Source organism: Canis lupus, chromosome 5 (assembly GCF_048164855.1).
Source record: "Canis lupus baileyi chromosome 5, mCanLup2.hap1, whole genome shotgun sequence".
NCBI classification, from domain to species: Eukaryota; Metazoa; Chordata; class Mammalia; order Carnivora; family Canidae; genus Canis; species Canis lupus.
In genome coordinates, this window is record NC_132842.1 from 57,042,264 (window position 1) to 57,060,848 (window position 18,585).

The 18,585-nt window shown below is 43.3% G+C and overlaps 1 protein-coding gene across 1 annotated transcript; it reads right to left on the minus strand.

Annotated features, from left to right (window-relative positions):
• Window positions 1–5,235: 5,235 nt before the first annotated feature.
• Window positions 5,236–18,453, minus strand: ANKRA2 (ankyrin repeat family A member 2). The gene is made up of 9 exons (XM_072826796.1): window positions 18,314–18,453; window positions 13,997–14,389; window positions 13,222–13,380; window positions 10,684–10,749; window positions 8,280–8,377; window positions 7,671–7,796; window positions 7,299–7,365; window positions 6,696–6,776; window positions 5,236–5,748 (listed from the first exon to the last, which is right to left on the minus strand). Exons 2-9 carry the CDS (start codon window positions 14,283–14,285, stop codon window positions 5,693–5,695), a joined length of 942 nt encoding a protein of 313 aa, XP_072682897.1. The 5' UTR covers window positions 14,286–14,389; window positions 18,314–18,453; the 3' UTR covers window positions 5,236–5,692.
• Between the last annotated feature and the right edge of the window lie 132 nt (window positions 18,454–18,585).

Sequence of the window (18,585 nt, forward strand, 5' to 3'; positions counted from 1 at the left end):
TTTCTTTTTATCTTATTTCTTTCTTTTTTTTTTTTTTTAGAGAGAAAGAGAGAGTACCTTCGTGTTATGGGGAGGAGTGGGGTGGGGGGGACCCTAAGCGGGCTGCGCCCTGAGATCCTGACCTGAGCTGAAATCAAGAGTCACCCAGGCACCCTGGCGTCCTCTCTTTCAAATAAACAAAACAAAACAAAACAAAAAGAGCCCACCTTACAGCAGACCTTACAAGATCGGCCTAATGGGGCTTTGGGGGCCTCTCTTCCAGCCTGGACAATGCCGCAGCTGTCCCTGTGCTTCTGGCCGGGGTTGCACAGAGCGCGAGCCCGGGCGCCTGGCTCTGTCCCTTCTCACGGGCTGTGTCCCCTGCCTCCCGACCTACGTCAGTTCCCCCGACTGCCAATGGCCACGCTCACAGCCCTCTGGATGCCGACGGGCCCCGCGATGCAGCCCAGGGGCGTCGGGGCGAGCACTCTGGCAGCGCCAGGCCGAGGGCCCGCACAAGTGCACGAGGAGGGTCGCCGAAAACAGTTCGGAGCGAGTCCTGCAAGGGCCTGTGGTACAGGAAACAAACCTTTCCCGTTTAAATTATTTTGCCTTCTACAATAATTTGGAGCAAAATCGAAGGGTTGGATGGAAATCCGTGTCGTGTGAGGGAGCTAGCCTCTTTCTGAGGTTTAGAAACGACGACTGAGCGTCACCCCGCGGGACTCCCACTCCGGAGCAGGCGCAAGGGCAGCGGGCAGGTTGCTGGGGGGTAACCCCGGGGCCCAAGGGCAGCCTCGACTTTCACACGCTCACCTGGCAGGTGTGGCCGGGCCTCCGCGGGAGGACGACTCCCTGTGGGAACTAGACAGCCGGCCTCAGAGCCCCTGGCTGTCTCCAGGTGAGCTCCCCCAAGGCCTGGGGACCCAGTGGGGGGCCAGACCCACACCTGCTCAAAGCACGGGGAGACACAGGCTTTTCGGACCTTTCCTGGGGGTCGCCACTTGTGGATTCCCCTGTCCATTTCCTCTAGAAATTCTCAATTTGGAATAATCCTTCCAGGTTCATAACTAAATCTCTGACAAGAAGATTACGAGTGTATCACCCTGGCACCTGAAAATACACACACACACACACACACACACACACACAAATCTGACCTTTGGGATCCTGTGGCCTGTGAAAATCTACTCAGGTCACAATTGTGGAAAATGATCTTTAGCAGGAAAGATGACGAGTGGCTTTCACTATTTGGGGAATGGCTCAGCCCATGTATGACTTGGCAAAAATATTAAGCGGTGCCTATATTTGAATTGGAGACTGTGTGGTTCGGTATGTCAATAAATCAAAATATGCTTTACAACAAAACTGCATCTGTATGTGTGTATGCTCTGTGTCTATGTCGATATACGCTTGTTGACATTTATGGAAAATTGATTATCAGGTGTGACTGTTGGTGGCAGTAGCTGGGCCATTGTCGTGCATCACTTTTGGTTCCTAGGGATCCCCAAGGGCCAGGCAACAGCCTGGTCACAGGGAGTTGCCTGTGCCTGCCCTCCCGTAGAGCCTCTCAGGAGCCCGGTCGGAAACCCTCGCAGCCCAGAGCCGACACCCAGGGAAACATCCCCCCGCGGCCCATGGCCCCCTGACTCTTGTTTGACGGAGCCCCTGTGATTTTAGACAGAAAAGTCCAAGTACTATAATCTTTTTTAATGATTCAGATGTGAAGGCATTTTCTTCATGGTGCAAAGAGTTCTTTCCCCAGTGTTGGAGTTCACCCCTATGAGAAGGCGCTGCCTTGGTGACACTGGCAGTTGTACTGGTGCCGGGCTGGCGACTTGCTTGGGGTGAGAGGACACGAGGGCGTGAACTGACCTTCCCAGAGGGGAGCTGAGGCTGAGCAGAGGCTCCCCCAAGGAGCCTGGTCCCTAGGAGGGCCTCCGGGGAGGAAGAGGGGTGCAGAGAAGGGCGCTGGTCGGGTGGGGCCTCGGGAGGAGGTGTCAGGCTCAGCCGGGTGACTGCGTCCTGTAAAGCTGGCCTAGACGGCACTTTCAGAAAGACGTGGGGATCCGTTACTGGGGTCAGGGGGTCCGGGGCTCTCAGCAGGACAGTTGTAGCCCAGCCTGGCAGCCACACCTGCCCCACAGGATGGAGGAACCACCAGAGTGGTGGCTGGGGGGGGGGGTTGGTCATATGTGCGTGCACTGTGTTGGGTGGGGGCTCCTCCCAGGAAGGTTTGTGGGGGAGGTTGAGGCAGGGAGGGAGGGTGGGAGGAGGCCCTGAACCTTTGCTGTCTGCCCCAGGGCTGGTCTTCTGGAGTCTGGAATCACAGCTGGGACCCTGGAAAGAGGAGGGGTGGAGGGAGAAGGGGAGGAGGGAAGGGGGGAGGGGCGGAAGGGAGGGGGTAGGAGGAGGGACAGGAAGGGTGGTGGAAGGGGAGAGGGGAGGGAGGAGGAGGGATGGGAAAGGCAGGAGGGGGTGGTGAGGTGGGGGACGGAAGAACGGTGGAAGGGGAGGGAGTGGGGGGTACGGGGTGGGGGGTAGGGGAGGGGGGCCAGGGGCCAGGAGGGGCCAGTGAGGAGGGGGAAGGGAGGGGGTAATGGAGGTGAGGAGGGGGAAGGGGGGGAAGGGTGGAAGGGGGAGGGGAGGAGTGGGAGGGGAGGGGGGAGGGGAGGGGACGGGGTAATGGAGGTGAGGAGGGGAGATGGGAAGGGGGATGGGAGGGAAGGGGGATGGGAGAAGGGGAAGGGGGATGGGAGGGGGGAAAGGGGGAGGGGAGGGGCGGGTGGAAGAGTGAGAGAGGAGGGGGGAGGGGGAGGAGGGGGGAGGAGGGGGTGAGGAAGGGATGGGAAGGGCGGTGGATGGGGAGGGTTAGGGGAGGGGGTGAGGGGAGGGGGTAGGGGCGGCGAGGAGGGGCGATGAGGTGGGGGACGGGAAGGGCAGGTAGAGGGACGGGGGAGGGGCGGCCTGATCTGGAGGGAGGCCGGGGGCAGGGGCGGGGCCGGCGGGGCGTCGGGGTCCAGGGCGGCTGCCACCGGCGGGGTGTGGGCCGGGGAGAGAGGCCGCCCCCAGGGCCCTGCCCCCTGGAAGCCGCGGGGCAGCTCCCTCCACCCTCGGAAGGCCACTCGGGCATCTGCTTGTCTCGCCGGCTGCACAGAAACGGGGGACCCGCGGCCCCGGGGTCAGCGCCCCCGCCCCCCCTCCTCCGGGGCGCCGGTGCACCGAGGGCCGGGCTGTGCCCCACCTGCCTTGTACCTGTAGGGCCTTTACCTTTAGAGAAGATGAAGATAGCGATTCCTTTCTTTTTTCTTTTGTTAAGATTTTATGTATTTATGAGAGACACACACACAGAGGCAGAGACCCAGGCAGAGGGAGAAGCAGGCTCCATGCAGGGACCTGATGCGGGACTCGATCCCGGGACCCCGCGGTCACGACCTGGGCCACAGGCAGAGGCTCAACCACTGAGGCCCCCAAGCCTCCCAGGAAGGTTGTTTCCTGGGAAGGCAAGGACCTTAACACATTTTGCAGACTTCAAAAAGGGAAGGTTTTACCTTGATTTAGTGAAATCCTCGGTGAAATCCAGTGGAATGACTTTCTGGGGCTGAGGGTCCTCATCTTGGAGCAGAGGAACAAATAATTGAGGCTTTTAAAGGTCCGAGATATGTCATGAAAGTTTCTGAATAATTTTTTTGGTCTGTGTAGTTGCTCAGTAAACTAAGGCGCTGGATTTATTATCAACGTATTTCACACTGGAGATAATTAGCCCTAATATTAGGGAGCAAGTGCTTATGATGGTAAGACTGTGTCTTGTCTTTACTCAGTATTTTATCCTCACATCAAGCAGTGTCTGGTACATAAGTTCTGAATAAATATTTGTGAAATCAGTAAATACTACATAAGAGGCACTTGACTTTTTTTGTTGTTGTTAAAGATTTTATTTATTTATTCATGAGGACACAGAGAAGAGAGGCAGAGACATAAACAGAGGGAAAAAGCAGGCTCCCTGCAAGGAGCCGGATGCAGGACTTGATCCCAGGACCCCGGGATCACACCCTGAGCCAAAGGCAGACACTCAACCGCTAAGCTACCCACGTGCCCTGGAAAGGGGAATTTTCTTTAAGATATTTCTGAGATCTGTTGATCTAAGAATCAGAGCAGGAGCAAAGTGGCTATTTATTTTTTTGCTTCTTTAAAAAAAGTGGTTATTTTAGATTCCATTCCAGCTTAAGTCATTTGGGCTGCTTTTCAGTTGTGGAAAGCAGTTGGGACATGCCCAAATGGATCACTGGATTTTGTTACCTTATAATATAAATATGAACTAAAATTTCATGGGTATGTATCATTAATAAGGAACCAAATGGAAGGGTTAATGGTCTTGGGTTAAGTCCATCAGAAGTGCTAGAAAATTGATTTAAAATATATGCCTGACAATGGATGAAACACTAGTATATTTTTACATGATTCTGGATGGCCTTTGGAAGGAACATCCATTATTTTTCTCTTTTCTCTGTGGTTTTCCTTCTGGCAGCCTCTGCTTCTTCCATTCCAGGTAGTCTGGGGGCAATGGTGGATTGGTAACCAGTCATCCCCTTCTCCCTCCAAAATCAACGTAGTATGATATTTATATCCCATGCTACATTTCTGACTCCTAGGAACTTAAATCTTGAGCACAATGATAAACAAGGGATTTTAAGCCAAACGTTACCAAGGCGGCATCCACCATAACTGGCCATGATTTTCCTGATTGAGACCCCTGGCCTAGTTTCCGTCCTTGCTATTGCCTGCTTCTTGAGCTTTCCTCTCCATTTTGTGTCTTTCCTTAATTCCCTTTTGCTTCAATTAGGTGACTGTATATGGCTTACAACCAAAGTATCACAACTGATGATCACAACATCTATTTTCCAGATGAAGTGAGTAACCCAAGTCTTACACTCACTGGTCAAGCCAAATTCCAGCCAACAGCTCTCTTTTTTAGATTTTGGTGTAACACAGGTTTATACTGCTCATTTACTGGAATTAAAGAACATCTGACTTTTATTGAAGGACTTATATTTCCTACTAAAAACTTATTTACAAGAGATATACTTGTAAAATATACTTGTAAAAATAACAGTCAAGTCTTCATTGACTGTTTTACATTTAATTTAACTCTATTGTTTGATCTAATGGAGTGTCCTCATAAGACAGAAGGGTTAAAGTAAAAATCCTGAAGTAATCCCTTAATAATCATATAAAATTTAAAAAAACTAGCACGCAAACAGAAAAAAGTACTTTATTTATTTATAACATCATTTTGTAAACAATCACACTGTGCATTTTTAAATTCAATAACAAATTTTTTTCCTTTAGATTTATAGCAAATCTGTGTGAAGTCAATGAATTAATACAAGAGTAAAGATGAAAGGATAGATAATTTTTGAAAATGTTAAATTACAGCACTTGATACAAAGACAGATAACTATCTGTACCATAAAAATTTACATGCCACAAAACATTAATTTATAATTTTAAATATGCAGTAAAACACATTTATAAAAAAGCATCAACATTAATTTTATTATAAACCAGTGAATTACTCAGAGGAATATTTATTAAAACTTACTAAAACCAGTAAATTTGCAACTGAGGTAAAAATTTATAAGTAAACAAAACTATCATTTATAAGAGCCAAAAAGTAAGTGGAAGGGCAGACGACACTTCCTGACAACTATGTCTACTCCTTGATATTCTGAAGCAGCTTCAATAAATGTGACTCGATAACCTGTTGAACTAGAACAGACAGGTTTATCAATACCACAGCAGGTTGATCACAAAATTTTACACAGAACTATCAAATTCAACTTAACATCAACCCTTCCTCTTAAAATAAAGTCATTCTTGGGCAGTCCGGGGGGCTCAGTGGTTTAGTGCCGCCTTCGACCCAGGGCCTGATCCTGGAGACCCTGGATCGGGTCCCGCGTCGGGCTCCCTGCATGGAGCCTGCTTCTCCTTCTGCTTGTGTCTTTGCTCCCCCCACCCGTATCTCTCATTAATAAATAAATAAAATCTTAAAAAAAAAATAAAGTCATTCCTCATATTCTGAGGATATATTCCGGGTGATACATACTCCTAGTCTGAGGATGGTCGAGATTGCAACGTAACACTTGGTTACTTAAGCCTTAGTCTGTCACTGACTTAGTAATTGTCCAAGATATTGGATTCTGTTCTTTTTTTTCTTTTTTCTTTTTTAAAATACAACAAAATGTTTAATGAGCAAATTCGTCTTAGCAAATATGAAACTCCCACAGAGAGGAAAGGGGGGCCGCAAGTCAGGCAGACTAGAAAGGAGAGTCAACTACGTAAGAAACCAGGGAGGGCACGGAGGGGTGGTGGTGGTGGATTCTGTTCTTGTACAAAGTGTGTTCTAAAGAGCAGAGAAAGGGCAACTATCAAGCATTTTATAAGTAATTTGCTACAAAAATGTTAAATCTTGTGTGTAAATAGGTGTGTGCTTGTAGCAAATAAATTTTGGGTTGGTGAAAAGTAACAGTAATAAACTCACTCCTAAACCTTAAGAATTTGTTGATTTTGCCCACAGTTAAAAGTTAATGTCAGGAGTTAGGATGACATGCCATGTTTTATGACTATAAGTGATGAAAATAGTTTAGACTGCTAGTCTGTACTGTTTATAGAGCTTTACCAACTAAAATAAAACCTGATCGTTCTAAAATACTTACCACTTCTATAGCCCAAGGCTACAGCTAAATCCATAGAATTATACCCAGAGTCAGTTTCAATTGTTGGGTCAGCTCCATTTTCTGTATCAAAATAGAAAAATCTGCATAAATAAAATGAAAATGTAGATGTGTTTGTCTATTACTGGCTCGTGTAGCAGGACAGATTTTCAGCAAACTGGGTATTTTCGGGATGGTCTGACAAAGTACAGGGTACATGAAGTACACAATTCACTTTGGTGAGTCAGGAGGAAGACACACCAAACACACAGGCATCCTCTGTAACAGCTGAAACTCATCAACAACCGCAGACAAAAGTAAGGCATGAAAACACTGCGGACAGAGCAAACGACAACAGCTTCAGACCTGATCCAGACCTGACCCTCGAAAGGAAAGCAACAGAGACAAACGCTCTAAGCACTGGCGCGCTGCAGGATGGAGCTGCTCCTCACCTGGGCAACTCTATGGTAGCGGGTGCTGCAGCAGGACTGACATAGTTAATAATAGTTAATGATTCTCCTGAGTAATAGCAGGGGAGGCCAGCTTGTATAAAAATTAAAGTCCTCACATGGTATTTTCTAAACATTTTCACTTTTATTGGCTTACCTAAAAGCATTTTTACACATTTAACATGATTTCCATGTACAGCATAAAGCAAAGGTGTCCCTCCATTCTGCAAAAGGAAAAGGTGATTTAGTTTATCAAGGTGACCAAGATTTGAATAATTTAATGTTGCTGTGAGAAGTTTTACTAAGAACTGGGCATGTAAAAGTAGTTTAAGGCAATTTTCATATTTCGTGAAGACTATTTAGATCAGAAGCAATAATTGAGTTTGTGCCATTAACTTTTTCTTCCATGTGTTTAATTGGCTAAGTTAATTATTTTTCCAAATGTTTGGTAAAATTTATTATGTCTCTCCAAACTAAATAGTTCCTAGAATTTATTACAGTATTTTAAAAATCAGTATCAGAGACTCACCCAATCATATTCATTTACATCAACTCCACAATCAAGCAGCATTTTGACAATATCTGTGTAGCCTTTACTACATGCCAATGAGAGTGCACTTTCTCGACCTTTTCCTAAAAGCTGGGGATCAGCACCCTGGAGTGTCAAGTGGAGATAAAAGACTTTTCAATTCATATAAACAAGAATATTGTTATTTCTGTCAATAAGAATTACAGTTCAGTATTTAGGTCAAGTAATGTTCTGGGGTTAATAACACAAACTTCTACTCATGGATGCTCTTATTGTCAAGGTTGCCTGGAGGCCTTCCTTCCTTCCTCCATCTCAGGGCTAACTATCCTCTCACTCCAGAGTTAAACTGTATCTCCCCCATGAAGTTCTCCTACGGGGCCGACAGTGCTTTTGTTCCCACTGCACTTCAAGGGACTGGGCATGAAATTCTCTGGCTGTTGCACGTATGATTAATCTTGTCTGCCCAACTAGATCCAAGTTCCATAAGAATATGAAAAGTACACAAAAATTTTTGGATCTTCTACCATCATATCTAATTGGCTGGAGATACAAAATCTTTACTCAAGAGTTAATAACTACATGTATACATTTCCGAGGCATTTTCCTTACATTCTGAAGGAGAAACTCTACCACAGCTATTTGCCCGTGTGCTGCAGCCCACATCAGAGGGGTAAATCCTTCTTCGTCCGTGTGATTGATAACATTTTCTATTTAAAAGAAAACAACTTTTGTCATCTAATTTACCAACCATCTATTAAGATCATTATGCAAATACTGGCATTCTAAAAGGTGGCTTGCACTATTCAGTGAGGTTCACTTCCTGCTGACTATTAGCTGCAGTCCTATTATGTGCTATAACCTGTAGTCTGAATGTATTAAAATGTGCTTCCATACACACAACTCAGTTCAAATAGCATATTCTCTGACGTATAAACTACCAGGCATGACATAATGCTGGGCACAAGGCAGTCCACAGAAGATGGACTCAGAATCAGGGAACCACAGTCTGAGCCCTGGCTCTGTCACTTTATAGCAGTGTGGTTCTAGGCACAGCACTTCACTTGTCTAATGTACCGAATGATACTTCGCTTATCTCAAAGCGTAGTTGGCAGAAACACAAAATGAGATTATATGACAGCCCTTAGAATTATATAAATATGTATTGTAAAAACCCCCAAATCTTATTAAAGCCATATTCTACTCTACAGCTAGCATTGCTGCCTTGGAATTTTTTTCACTCTTGCTGGTTTGCTAACAATATTATTTGCATGAAGACTGAATAATCTGAAACACAGTACCATGTAATTCTACCTTGAACTCCATTTTGTTTCCTAGATTCAGTCTACTAGTTATAAAGTCCACAGTTTTCCCCTAAATTTATTTAGAAGACTGAGAATGAAACTTCAAATATTTATAAACAAATATACTAATGAAGCATGTCTTATAAAAGAATGGCACAATTAAAAAGAAAAAAACCAACCTTTTAAATCATGTACCCTGTATTCAATCAATAATGTTGGGACAACTGCTAACTTTGTGAAAAATGAAAATCAGAGTACAACTTGCTCTGTATCTCATTACATCAAAACATTCCATATGCGTCAAAGATTGAAATGTAAAAAAAGAAACCACAGAAATTCTAGAATAAGGGGTGAATTTACTTATAATCTTGAAGAAGAAAATCCTTTCAAAGCAGGATATAAAACTCAGAAGTTACAAGGAAAAAGAAAATTTACCACTACAAAATGCTAAGCTTTTGTTGAGAACATGAAAATCAAAGGAAAACGACAAACTGGTTTAAAAAAAAAAAAAAAAAAGCAACATAAACAACAAAATGTAAATTTCTTTAATTTAGTTGAGGTCATATAAATCAATAAATTTTAGGCAGTTCACATACCAAAAGGCTTAAATCGACCCTAATTTTAAGAATCTAAACACAACAAGTATGAGATACCACTTTTCACCAGAGTTAACTCTGGTATGAGGATAGGACAAATATCTGGCAATATATATAAAAGTGAAAATCTGGGGATCCCTGGGTGGCTCAGCAGTTTAACGTCTGCCTTCGGCCCAGGGTGTGATCCCAGAGTCTCGGGATCTAGTCCCATGTCGGGCTCCCTGCGTGGAGCCTGTTTCTCCCTCTCCCTGTGTCTCTGCCTCTCTCTCTCTGTGTCTCTCATGAAAAAATAAATAAAATATTAAAAAAAAAGTGAAAATCCATATCCTGGGACACCTGGGTGGCTCATTGGTTGAGCATCTGCCTATGGCTCAGGTCGTGACCCTGGGGTCATGGGATCGAGTCCCACATCGGGCTCTCTGAGAGGAGCCTGCTTCTCCCTCTGCCTGTGTCTCTGCCTGTGTCTCTGTCTCTCATGAATAAATAAGTAAATAAATATTTTTAAAAAAGAAAAAAGAAAACCCATATCCTTTTGACCCAGCATATGAACTAGTAGGAATTAAAAAGGAGGCCAAAAAGAATGTTATTTAATAGCAAGAAACTGGAACAACCACCACCAAGGGGACTAGTTACAAAATAAAAATACAATATATGTGTATGCAGCAATACAGTGCAAAATTATGAACCTCTTAAAAAAGAATGAAATCATTCTTTTATGTGGTCATATGGAAAGATCTCCAAAATATTAAATGAAAAAAAGTGTAATGCAGTGTGTGTAGTATCTTCCCTCTTGTGTACATAACAAAAAGCACATATATATTTTCACACATAACTCCAAAATTAAGCAGGAATGCTTTCTAAAAGAGTTTCCTGAAAACATAAGAAATTCATGTTTGCTTTTGGGCAAAAGGCTGGGGTGATAAGGGAGGCTGTAACTTTAATACTTTGTCATACTTTATTTATTCATTTATTTTTACTATCTATGGAATTATCTGCCTGGTGAGATTATGCGACTATTTTTTCGTTTTGTTTTTATACCTTCCAGTATTAAAACAACAAAAATAAAATAAATCTGATTAAATATGTTTAAGTACATTTAAAAAGACAGGCTATTACCTTGTTCAATCCGAGTAGCTAGATAGAGCATCTCTCCCTGGGCGGCCAACTGGTGAACAGATAAGGCTGAAATGATACCACAAAAAGCTTCATGTTTTCCTACCTGCAGGGTACACTTTCATCATGTCATTCATTTTTGTGCAGCACTTATCTTTTCTAAAACAAAAACTATTATTGTTTAAAAAAATAAAATATATTCTAACATTAAGTAGCCATTCTGTATCTGAGAAATGATATATGTTAAAGGGAATTCTGACATCTGGAAAGTACTGTTATCAATGAATATGCTGTTATGATCAACTATTAACAATACAAATTGTCTTATCAATAAAAGAAATGGGTTAGGTATTTAATTTTAAAATGCTAATTCAATATCCAAACTTATGAGGATTTGGGGTCTAAACACAAATCCCAAATATTATTATTTCAAGACTCCATGAGTTCTTCTTAACTTTTGGATTGAGTAGTAAATGGAAAAATGACTTTCAGAGTAAATTCTTGAATACAGAGTAGTTATGGCTAATTAGCTGTGTGACCTTGAATAAATGATTGACCGTTTGTCTATAACATGAGGGATATGAACCGCATGATCTCTAGGTGTTTCTTTTCAGTTCGAAAGTATCATGGTTAGACTATTTAGAACGTCTTTATTTTATTTATTCATTTACTCAATCCATCCATTTGTTCATTTATTTATTTTTTAAGATAACATCTTTATTTTAAAATAAAACTGAACAGGCCCTATTCTATGAGGGTTCATCTTAAAAATTAGTATCACCTGACCCTTGACTTCAGCCGTATGACTGAGTGGCCTTAATAAAAAGGTAAGCAATCACGAAGCCCATGCAAATTTAGTTAAGTAGAAGAAAAATGGCTAAGAGGTGAAGTAAGAGTCATGAACTCCTCCTGGCTTAAATGTTATACATGTGATTCAAAATCAGGAGGGATACAGAGTTTCCAAAGTAAAAACATGTATCTCACCATGCTTTAAAATATAGATGCATTTACATTATATAGTCAAATACAGTTCCTAACATCAAACTACTAACTGGTTTTGTCTCATTAACATACCTATGCTACACAGAATGTTTTCTGATTTATATAGAAAAACTTTATTTTGTTTCTTTTTCTTTTTTTAAATTTTGTTTCTTATAGAATGATTCTGTACTTTAAAAAAATTGTAATAGATAAAAAAAATTGTAGATTCAAGGTTTTAAAAGAGTTAATTTCGTATTCACATGCACAATTATAGTCAAATTCAAAATTACTGTAGTAACATTCCGGGTTTTACTATAAATCACTAGTTGAGCACTGATCTAATTTATAAGTAAATTTATAAATTTACATTTATAAGTAAAATGTAAAGCCTTGCACTCCAAGAACAAAAAAACACTCACAATGTCTTAGTGTGCACAAAGTTCAGAATACAAATTGTTTGTTATAGTAAGACTACAAAGGTTTAAAGAAAGAAAACCTGTAAGGGCATCTGGGTGGCTGTTAAGTGTCTAACTCTTGATTTAGGCTCAGGTCATGACTGCAGGGTCATGATCTCAGGGTCCTGAGATTGAACCCTGCAACAGCTCAGAGCTGGGTGTGGAGCCTGCTTAAGATTCTCTCTCCCTGGGATCCCTGGGTGGCGCAGCGGTTTAGCGCCTGCCTTTGGCCCAGGGCGTGATCCTGGAGACCCGGGATCGAATCCCACATCAGGCTCCGGTGCATGGAGCCTGCTTCTTCCTCTGCCTGTGCTCTGCCTGTCTCTCTCACTGTGTGCCTATCATAAATAAATAAAAAAATTAAAAAAAAAAAAAAAGAGATTCTCCCTCTCCCTCCATACCTCCCCTCTTCCCCTCAAAAAAAAAAAAAGAGGGCAGCCCGGGTAGCTCAGCGGTTTAGTGCCACCTTCAGCCCAGGGCATGATCCTGGGGACCCGGGATTGAGTCCCACATTGGGCTCCCTGCATGGAGCCTGCTTCTCCCTCTGCCTGTGTCTCTGCCTCTGTATGTGTGTGTGTGTGTCTCATGAATAAATAAATAAAATCTTTAAAAAAAAAAAAAGAAAACCTGTATAAAATCTGTATGTGTATAAACAAATATAAACCTGTATTTGTATAAACCTGTATAAAGTCTGTATTAAAATTTTCATGTTTTCGGGATCCCTGAGTGGCGCAGCGGTTTGGCGCCTGCCTTTGGCCCAGGGCGCGATCCTGGAGACCTGGGATCGAATCCCACATCAGGCTCCCGGTGCATGGAGCCTGCTTCTCCCTCTGCCTATGTCTCTGCCTCTCTCTCTCTCTCTGTGACTATCATAAATTAAAAAAAAAAAAAAAAAAAAATTTCATGTTTTCAATATAAAACATGAAAATAGTCAATTATGCAGTAAAATTGTAAAAAAAATTTAAATTAGTGAAACTATTAAGATATCACGTAAGCTTTCCCAAATAGGATATGCATTTAAAGAAAATAACGTTTCAAAGCCAAACTTTTGAAAGTATTATACTAGTAATAAGAATATTTGAGTACATTAGTGGGAAATACTTACAATTTGCTAATAGAGGTGTGGTTGAGACCTCATTTCCTCTGTGTTTGTTGGTCAAAGTAGTTGATTGTTTTATGGGTGAGAAGTGCTTTGTTGTAGAGGGAGTGTAGACATGTCTTACTTGAATTCCCGGAGAAGGAGATGTATGGATATTGCATTCCGCTAAGTAAAATAAATTTGAACACATTGAAACAATATTTTAATGACAAAGCATTTCAAAGTTCTATGTCAATGTTTACATTAAAAAAGAATTATGTGAGGTACATCTTCAACTGTTTCTCAAGTGATACTATTCTTTGCTATAAAATGTATTATCACAGTGAAAGTATCAGAAAAAATCTGTACTAATTTTGAGCAATTTTATTCTGAGATCAGTTTTTTTTTTATTCAATAGATCATTATTAAAGTAAGTCTACAAAAGTGATGACAAACTTCACTGCATTAAAGCATGGGAAGCTGATGCCAATCAAATATTCATGGAATAGGGAATTTAAGCTAATTCATTTCTTAAAAGGCATAAATAGTTTTTTCTCCTATAATTGAAAGGGTATTTTAATTCGTAAATAAAGTCAAGCAAGAAAATTAAAAAAAATCAACATATACATCATGTAACATGAAATTATTTTATTGGTTTTGGTGTGATTCTAGAAAAATCATATTAAGAGACAACTTCCAAACTCTCTTCCCAAACTCAAAAATCTCATGTTCAGAATGGGGGAAAAAAAATGAACACAAAGAAACAAAAACAAATGCAGATATTTATACCATAACTTTCAACCTTTAAATAGGACAGATGCCACTTCCAGGTCAGAGTTAACCTGATCTTGAATATTTTTACTATCCTCTTCATTTAAGGACTTCACAAATCTTGAACACACGTTCATATCAAATCGGTTAGGTAATATGAATTTCATTCCCATGGCAACACCCTGAACTGATCCTTCTTCTGCGTTTGAGTCCAGCTGATGTTCTATTTTAATATCCGGCATGCCAGTTAGACTGTAACTGCTGGGACACTCTTCCACTATCAGCTGGGCTCCAATATCCAGATTTGCTGATGTAGCCATGATTTCAATTGTAGTTTCAATAATTAAAACATTCCTTCATGATTTCCTCTTTGTTTTATAGGAGTGGTATCCAGTGTGTTCTTGGAATTCAGATATTGAAAAATCTGAAAGAAAAAAATTAAAAATATTGTATCAACTTAGGTAAAAGTATTCAAAGTACGCAAAGAGTGCTCTTACAAGCACCTAAACATAATAGTAAGCATTCAATGTTCGGAGGCAGAAACCTGGGTATGAATCCAAGCTTTACCACTTGTCAGCTGTGTGAACCTGTACGTCCCTCAACCTCTCTAAGCCTCAGTCTCACCTGGAAATGGAGGTGTCAATATTAACCTCACAGGATCTTGGTAAAGACCAACTTAAGTACAGGAACACTCTCACCTTCCTCACTAGGTTCCAACAAATTTTACTCTTTTCTCCCCTTTCCTATTCCTGAACATTGCCAAATGGACAGAAGATCAAACTAACAATGAAAATAAATTTTCATGTTCTTTCACCAAGTTAGAATAGACCTAGAAGATGGCAGCTATGAACCAGGAAGAGGGCCCTCACCAAAACACAACCATGCTGGCACCGTGATCTTAGACTTCCGGCCTCCAGAACTACCCAAAATTCCTGCTATTGCAGAAGCCTACAGAGTACTTGGAGGCACTTCACTAAGATGGAAAGAAGCTAGTTCCTGCTGGGACCAAACACCATAAAAAATTCCTAATAGCATCTTTTTCTCAAAATTTGGCATTTGTTGTTTTCACAGTTCAAGTGAGTGATCCTTTCATTGACTATTAGGTCCTTTAAACCACCTCTAATGTTCAAGTGCCAAGACTTCATTTCATTAATTAAAATGGCTAAAAATTAAAAAAAAAAACAAAAAACTTTTTGGGACGCCTGGGTGGCTCAGTGGCTGAACACCTGCCTTTGGCTCAGGTCATGATCCTGGGGTCCTGGGATTGAGTCCCACATCGGGCTCCCTGCAGGGAGCCTGTTTCTCCCCTTGCCTGTGTCTCTGCCTCTCTCTCTGTCTCTCATAAATAAATAAATAAAATCTTTAAAAAAAAAAAAAAACCTTTCATGAATATTTTAATGCTTACCTATACTTCATCCTTTATATGCTATGTTTACAAGTGGCTCTCAGTTTGAATTTAAGATAGAACTCATGTTGTACCCATGCCTACTAGCATCTACAACACCTGTGATTCTTGGATGGTTACAGGCTTTACCAAGTTTTGGTTATGATGAACTGAAGATATACTTTTTATCAGTTTTTGTTCAGTTCAAATGTTAGTAACTTAATATAGGTTTTTATGAAAACTGTTACTATACAAACAGATTATAGATTGGCTTCCTTTGCTTTATCATCTCTAGGGTATTAGGATCAAACTAGAAATTTTAGATCTCAATTTCTGTAAAAAAGTATTAAGAAATAAGAATTATAAGAATTACTTTTTTTCAAATATAGGTAATCAAAACATGAATTCAATAAATGCAAACTCTCAAAGCATAGACTATACATACACCTGTTATGGAATCATTTACTACTGTTTTATAATGCATTTTTAATAATCATTGGTACTTCCCTAAAAACCTTAATATAATTTCAAGAAAATTTCATTATTGTACCTAAAACTGCTTTAAAAAATTAAGAATTCCAAGACTATAAATACCCAATGCATATAATCCCTGAGACAGGAAGAAAATCAAAACATTTGGTTCATCTTTTTATTTAGGGTTTACTGCCTCTTAGGAATTTTGAGAGGGTGCAGGGTGTTTTAAAATTGGAATTTAAAAAGAAAAATGCAGGACTGCTTGGGTAGCTCAGTTGGTTAAGTGCCTGCCTTTGGCTCAGGTCATGATTCCAGGGTTCTGGGATCCAGTCCCACGTCGGGCTGCTTGCTCAGCAGAGAGCCTGCTTCTCCCTCTCCCTCTGATGCTCCCCTGCTTTTGCTCTCTCTCTCTCTCAAATAAATAAGTAAAATCTTAAAAAAAAAAATGCATTAGGATCACAGTGGAACAGAGGCTGGCAAACCATACATTTACATATGACCACTATTTTCGGTTTTAAAACATTTTCCAAGATTGATCCTTATAGCAATCCTTTGAGTAGTGATGGTAGTTAACTGTTCTTTCCTATGTAGAGAAGAGGAAACGGGAGCTTGTATATTATGATGGACCCATCCCGGGCTTTGGCTACATTACCTTGACCACTAAAATAAGAAGCAGCACTATACTAATCCAAACTTCCAAGGGACAAGGCTGAAGAAATAACAAATAGTAACAATAGTGATAAAAAGAGTAACAGGAGTAACAGGTAACAAAGTCAACATACTTCAGCAAAAGGAAAGAAGGAAACCAGAACAGAAAATGAGCTATGATTCAAATGGAGATGGAGGAGCAAAGGGCTTTAAAAATGTATCGCAAGATATGAACTGTTTCCTGAGAGAAGAACCATCTCCCACAGACCCCTGCGCAGAGCAAGGGTCCTAAGCTCTCTTAGCACACTGCACTTATTTCTATTTTCAGTATTTTATCGTTCTCTTGAAAATTTCCACTTAACTCCCAAGACATGGAATGTAGGATGGAGACCACTACTAATCTCTGCACACAAGGCAGGGTGTGATGCTATCAGGTGTTCCAGAAACGCTTCCTGACCTGAACTTTGACATCGTTTCCATATTCTTTTCTATCCTGAAATGACCCTGCAAGATGCCCAGCGAAGGCTTTGCTAAATGAGCTTCAGCTTCACCTTCTTCTCGACATCACCACTCACTACCTGTGCGACCCTGGACGGAACAATCACAATACGATTTCCGAGAGTCATTTTATTACTTTATACAATTTAGATGGTTGAAATAGACATCTCTAATATTCTTTGTGGCTCGAAACATCTTCAACATCGTAAAACTGGGTTTAGGGGATCCCTGGGGGGCTCAGTGGTGGAGCGCCTGCCTTGGGCCCAGGGCCTGACTCCAGGGTCCCGAGTTCGAGTCCTGAGTGGAGCTCCCTGCATGGAGCTCCCTGCATGGAGCCTGCTTCTCCCTCTGCCTGTGTCTCTGCTTCTCTCTCTCTCTCTGTGTCTCGCACGAATAATAAAATCCTTAAAAATAAATAAACAGGGCAGCTCTGGTGGCCCAGCGGTGGAGCGCCCGCCTTCGACCCAGGGCGTGACCCCGGGGTCCCGGTTGGAGTCCTGCTTCCAGGCCCCTGCACGGAGCCTGCTTCTCCCTCTGCCTCTCTGTCTCTTGTGTCTCATGAATAAATGAATACAATATTTTATAAAAAAAAACATACAAACTTGGACACCTGCGGGGCTCATCATTGGGCACCTGCCTTGGGCCCAGGGTGTGATCCTGGAGACCCCGGATCGAGTCCCCTATCGGGCTCCCTGAATGGAGCCTGCTCCTCCCTCTGCCTAGGTCTCTGCCTCTCTCTCTGTGTCTCGCATGAATAAGCAAACAAAATCCTTAAAAATAAATAAACAAGGCAGCCCCGGTGGCCCAGCAGTGAAGCGCCCGCCTTCGACCCAGGGCGTGACCCCGGGGTCCCGGGTTCGAGTCCTGCATCCGAGGTCCCGCGTCGGGCTCCCTGCATGCAGCCTGCTTCTCCCTCTGCCTGGGTCTCCCGTGAATAAATAGATAAAGTCTTTAAAGAAAAAAATAAATCTGGGTTTATAGGCGGAATGGAATTCTAAGTCTCGGAGGGGGAAACCGGGGCGAGGAGGCGGGGGACGGAACATGGGCCCTGCAGCTCCTCCGAGACTCCAGGGACGGGCCGGGGCAGGGGGGGGGGGGGGATGGGGGCGGGGTGGTAGGATGGAGCCGGCCGCGCGGCTGGGGGCGCAGGGACCCGGAGACCCGGGGGCCCTGGGAGCGGCAGCCCCGCCCCTCCGGGACCTGGGGTCGCCCGGGGTCACCCGAGGTCGCCTGCAAGGGAAGGAGGCGCCCCCGCCCCCGCCGCCCGCCGCCAGCCGCCAGCCGCCAGCTCGCCGAGGGCCGCAGCCCGGCGCGCACCCCACCGGCGCGGGGCCGCCACACTACCTTCGACCGCCGACAGCCCGTCGGGCCTTTCCATCTGCGGCCCCGGGCTCCGCAGGCCCCCAGCCCCGGCTGCGTGGGAGCGTGACGTCACTTCCGCCGCCTCCTCCCGGCTCCCGGCGGCAGGAACGCCCCGCGTCGCCGCCCCGGGAGGCCCTGCGGGGTCCTCCCCGCCGCCGCGCGGTCGTCGGGGCGCGAGCACCACGGAGCGCCGGTCCCTGGACGAGACCCGACCGGGCCACCGCGGCGACGCCGCCCGGCCCCGCCCCGGCCCC

What these genes read in the sequence shown, in the direction of transcription:
- ANKRA2 (XM_072826796.1), bottom strand. Translation starts at nt 14,285, where the DNA reads ATGGCTACATCAGCAAATCTGGATATTGGAGCCCAGCTGATAGTGGAA. An exon ending in CACACCTCTATTAGCAAATT is followed by an intron (nt 10,750 to 13,221) that starts GTAAGTATTTCC and finishes GTATCATTTCAG; the next exon opens with CCTTATCTGTTCACCAGTTG. An exon ending in ATGTAAATGAATATGATTGG is followed by an intron (nt 7,366 to 7,670) that starts GTGAGTCTCTGA and finishes TTCCTTTTGCAG; the next exon opens with AATGGAGGGACACCTTTGCT.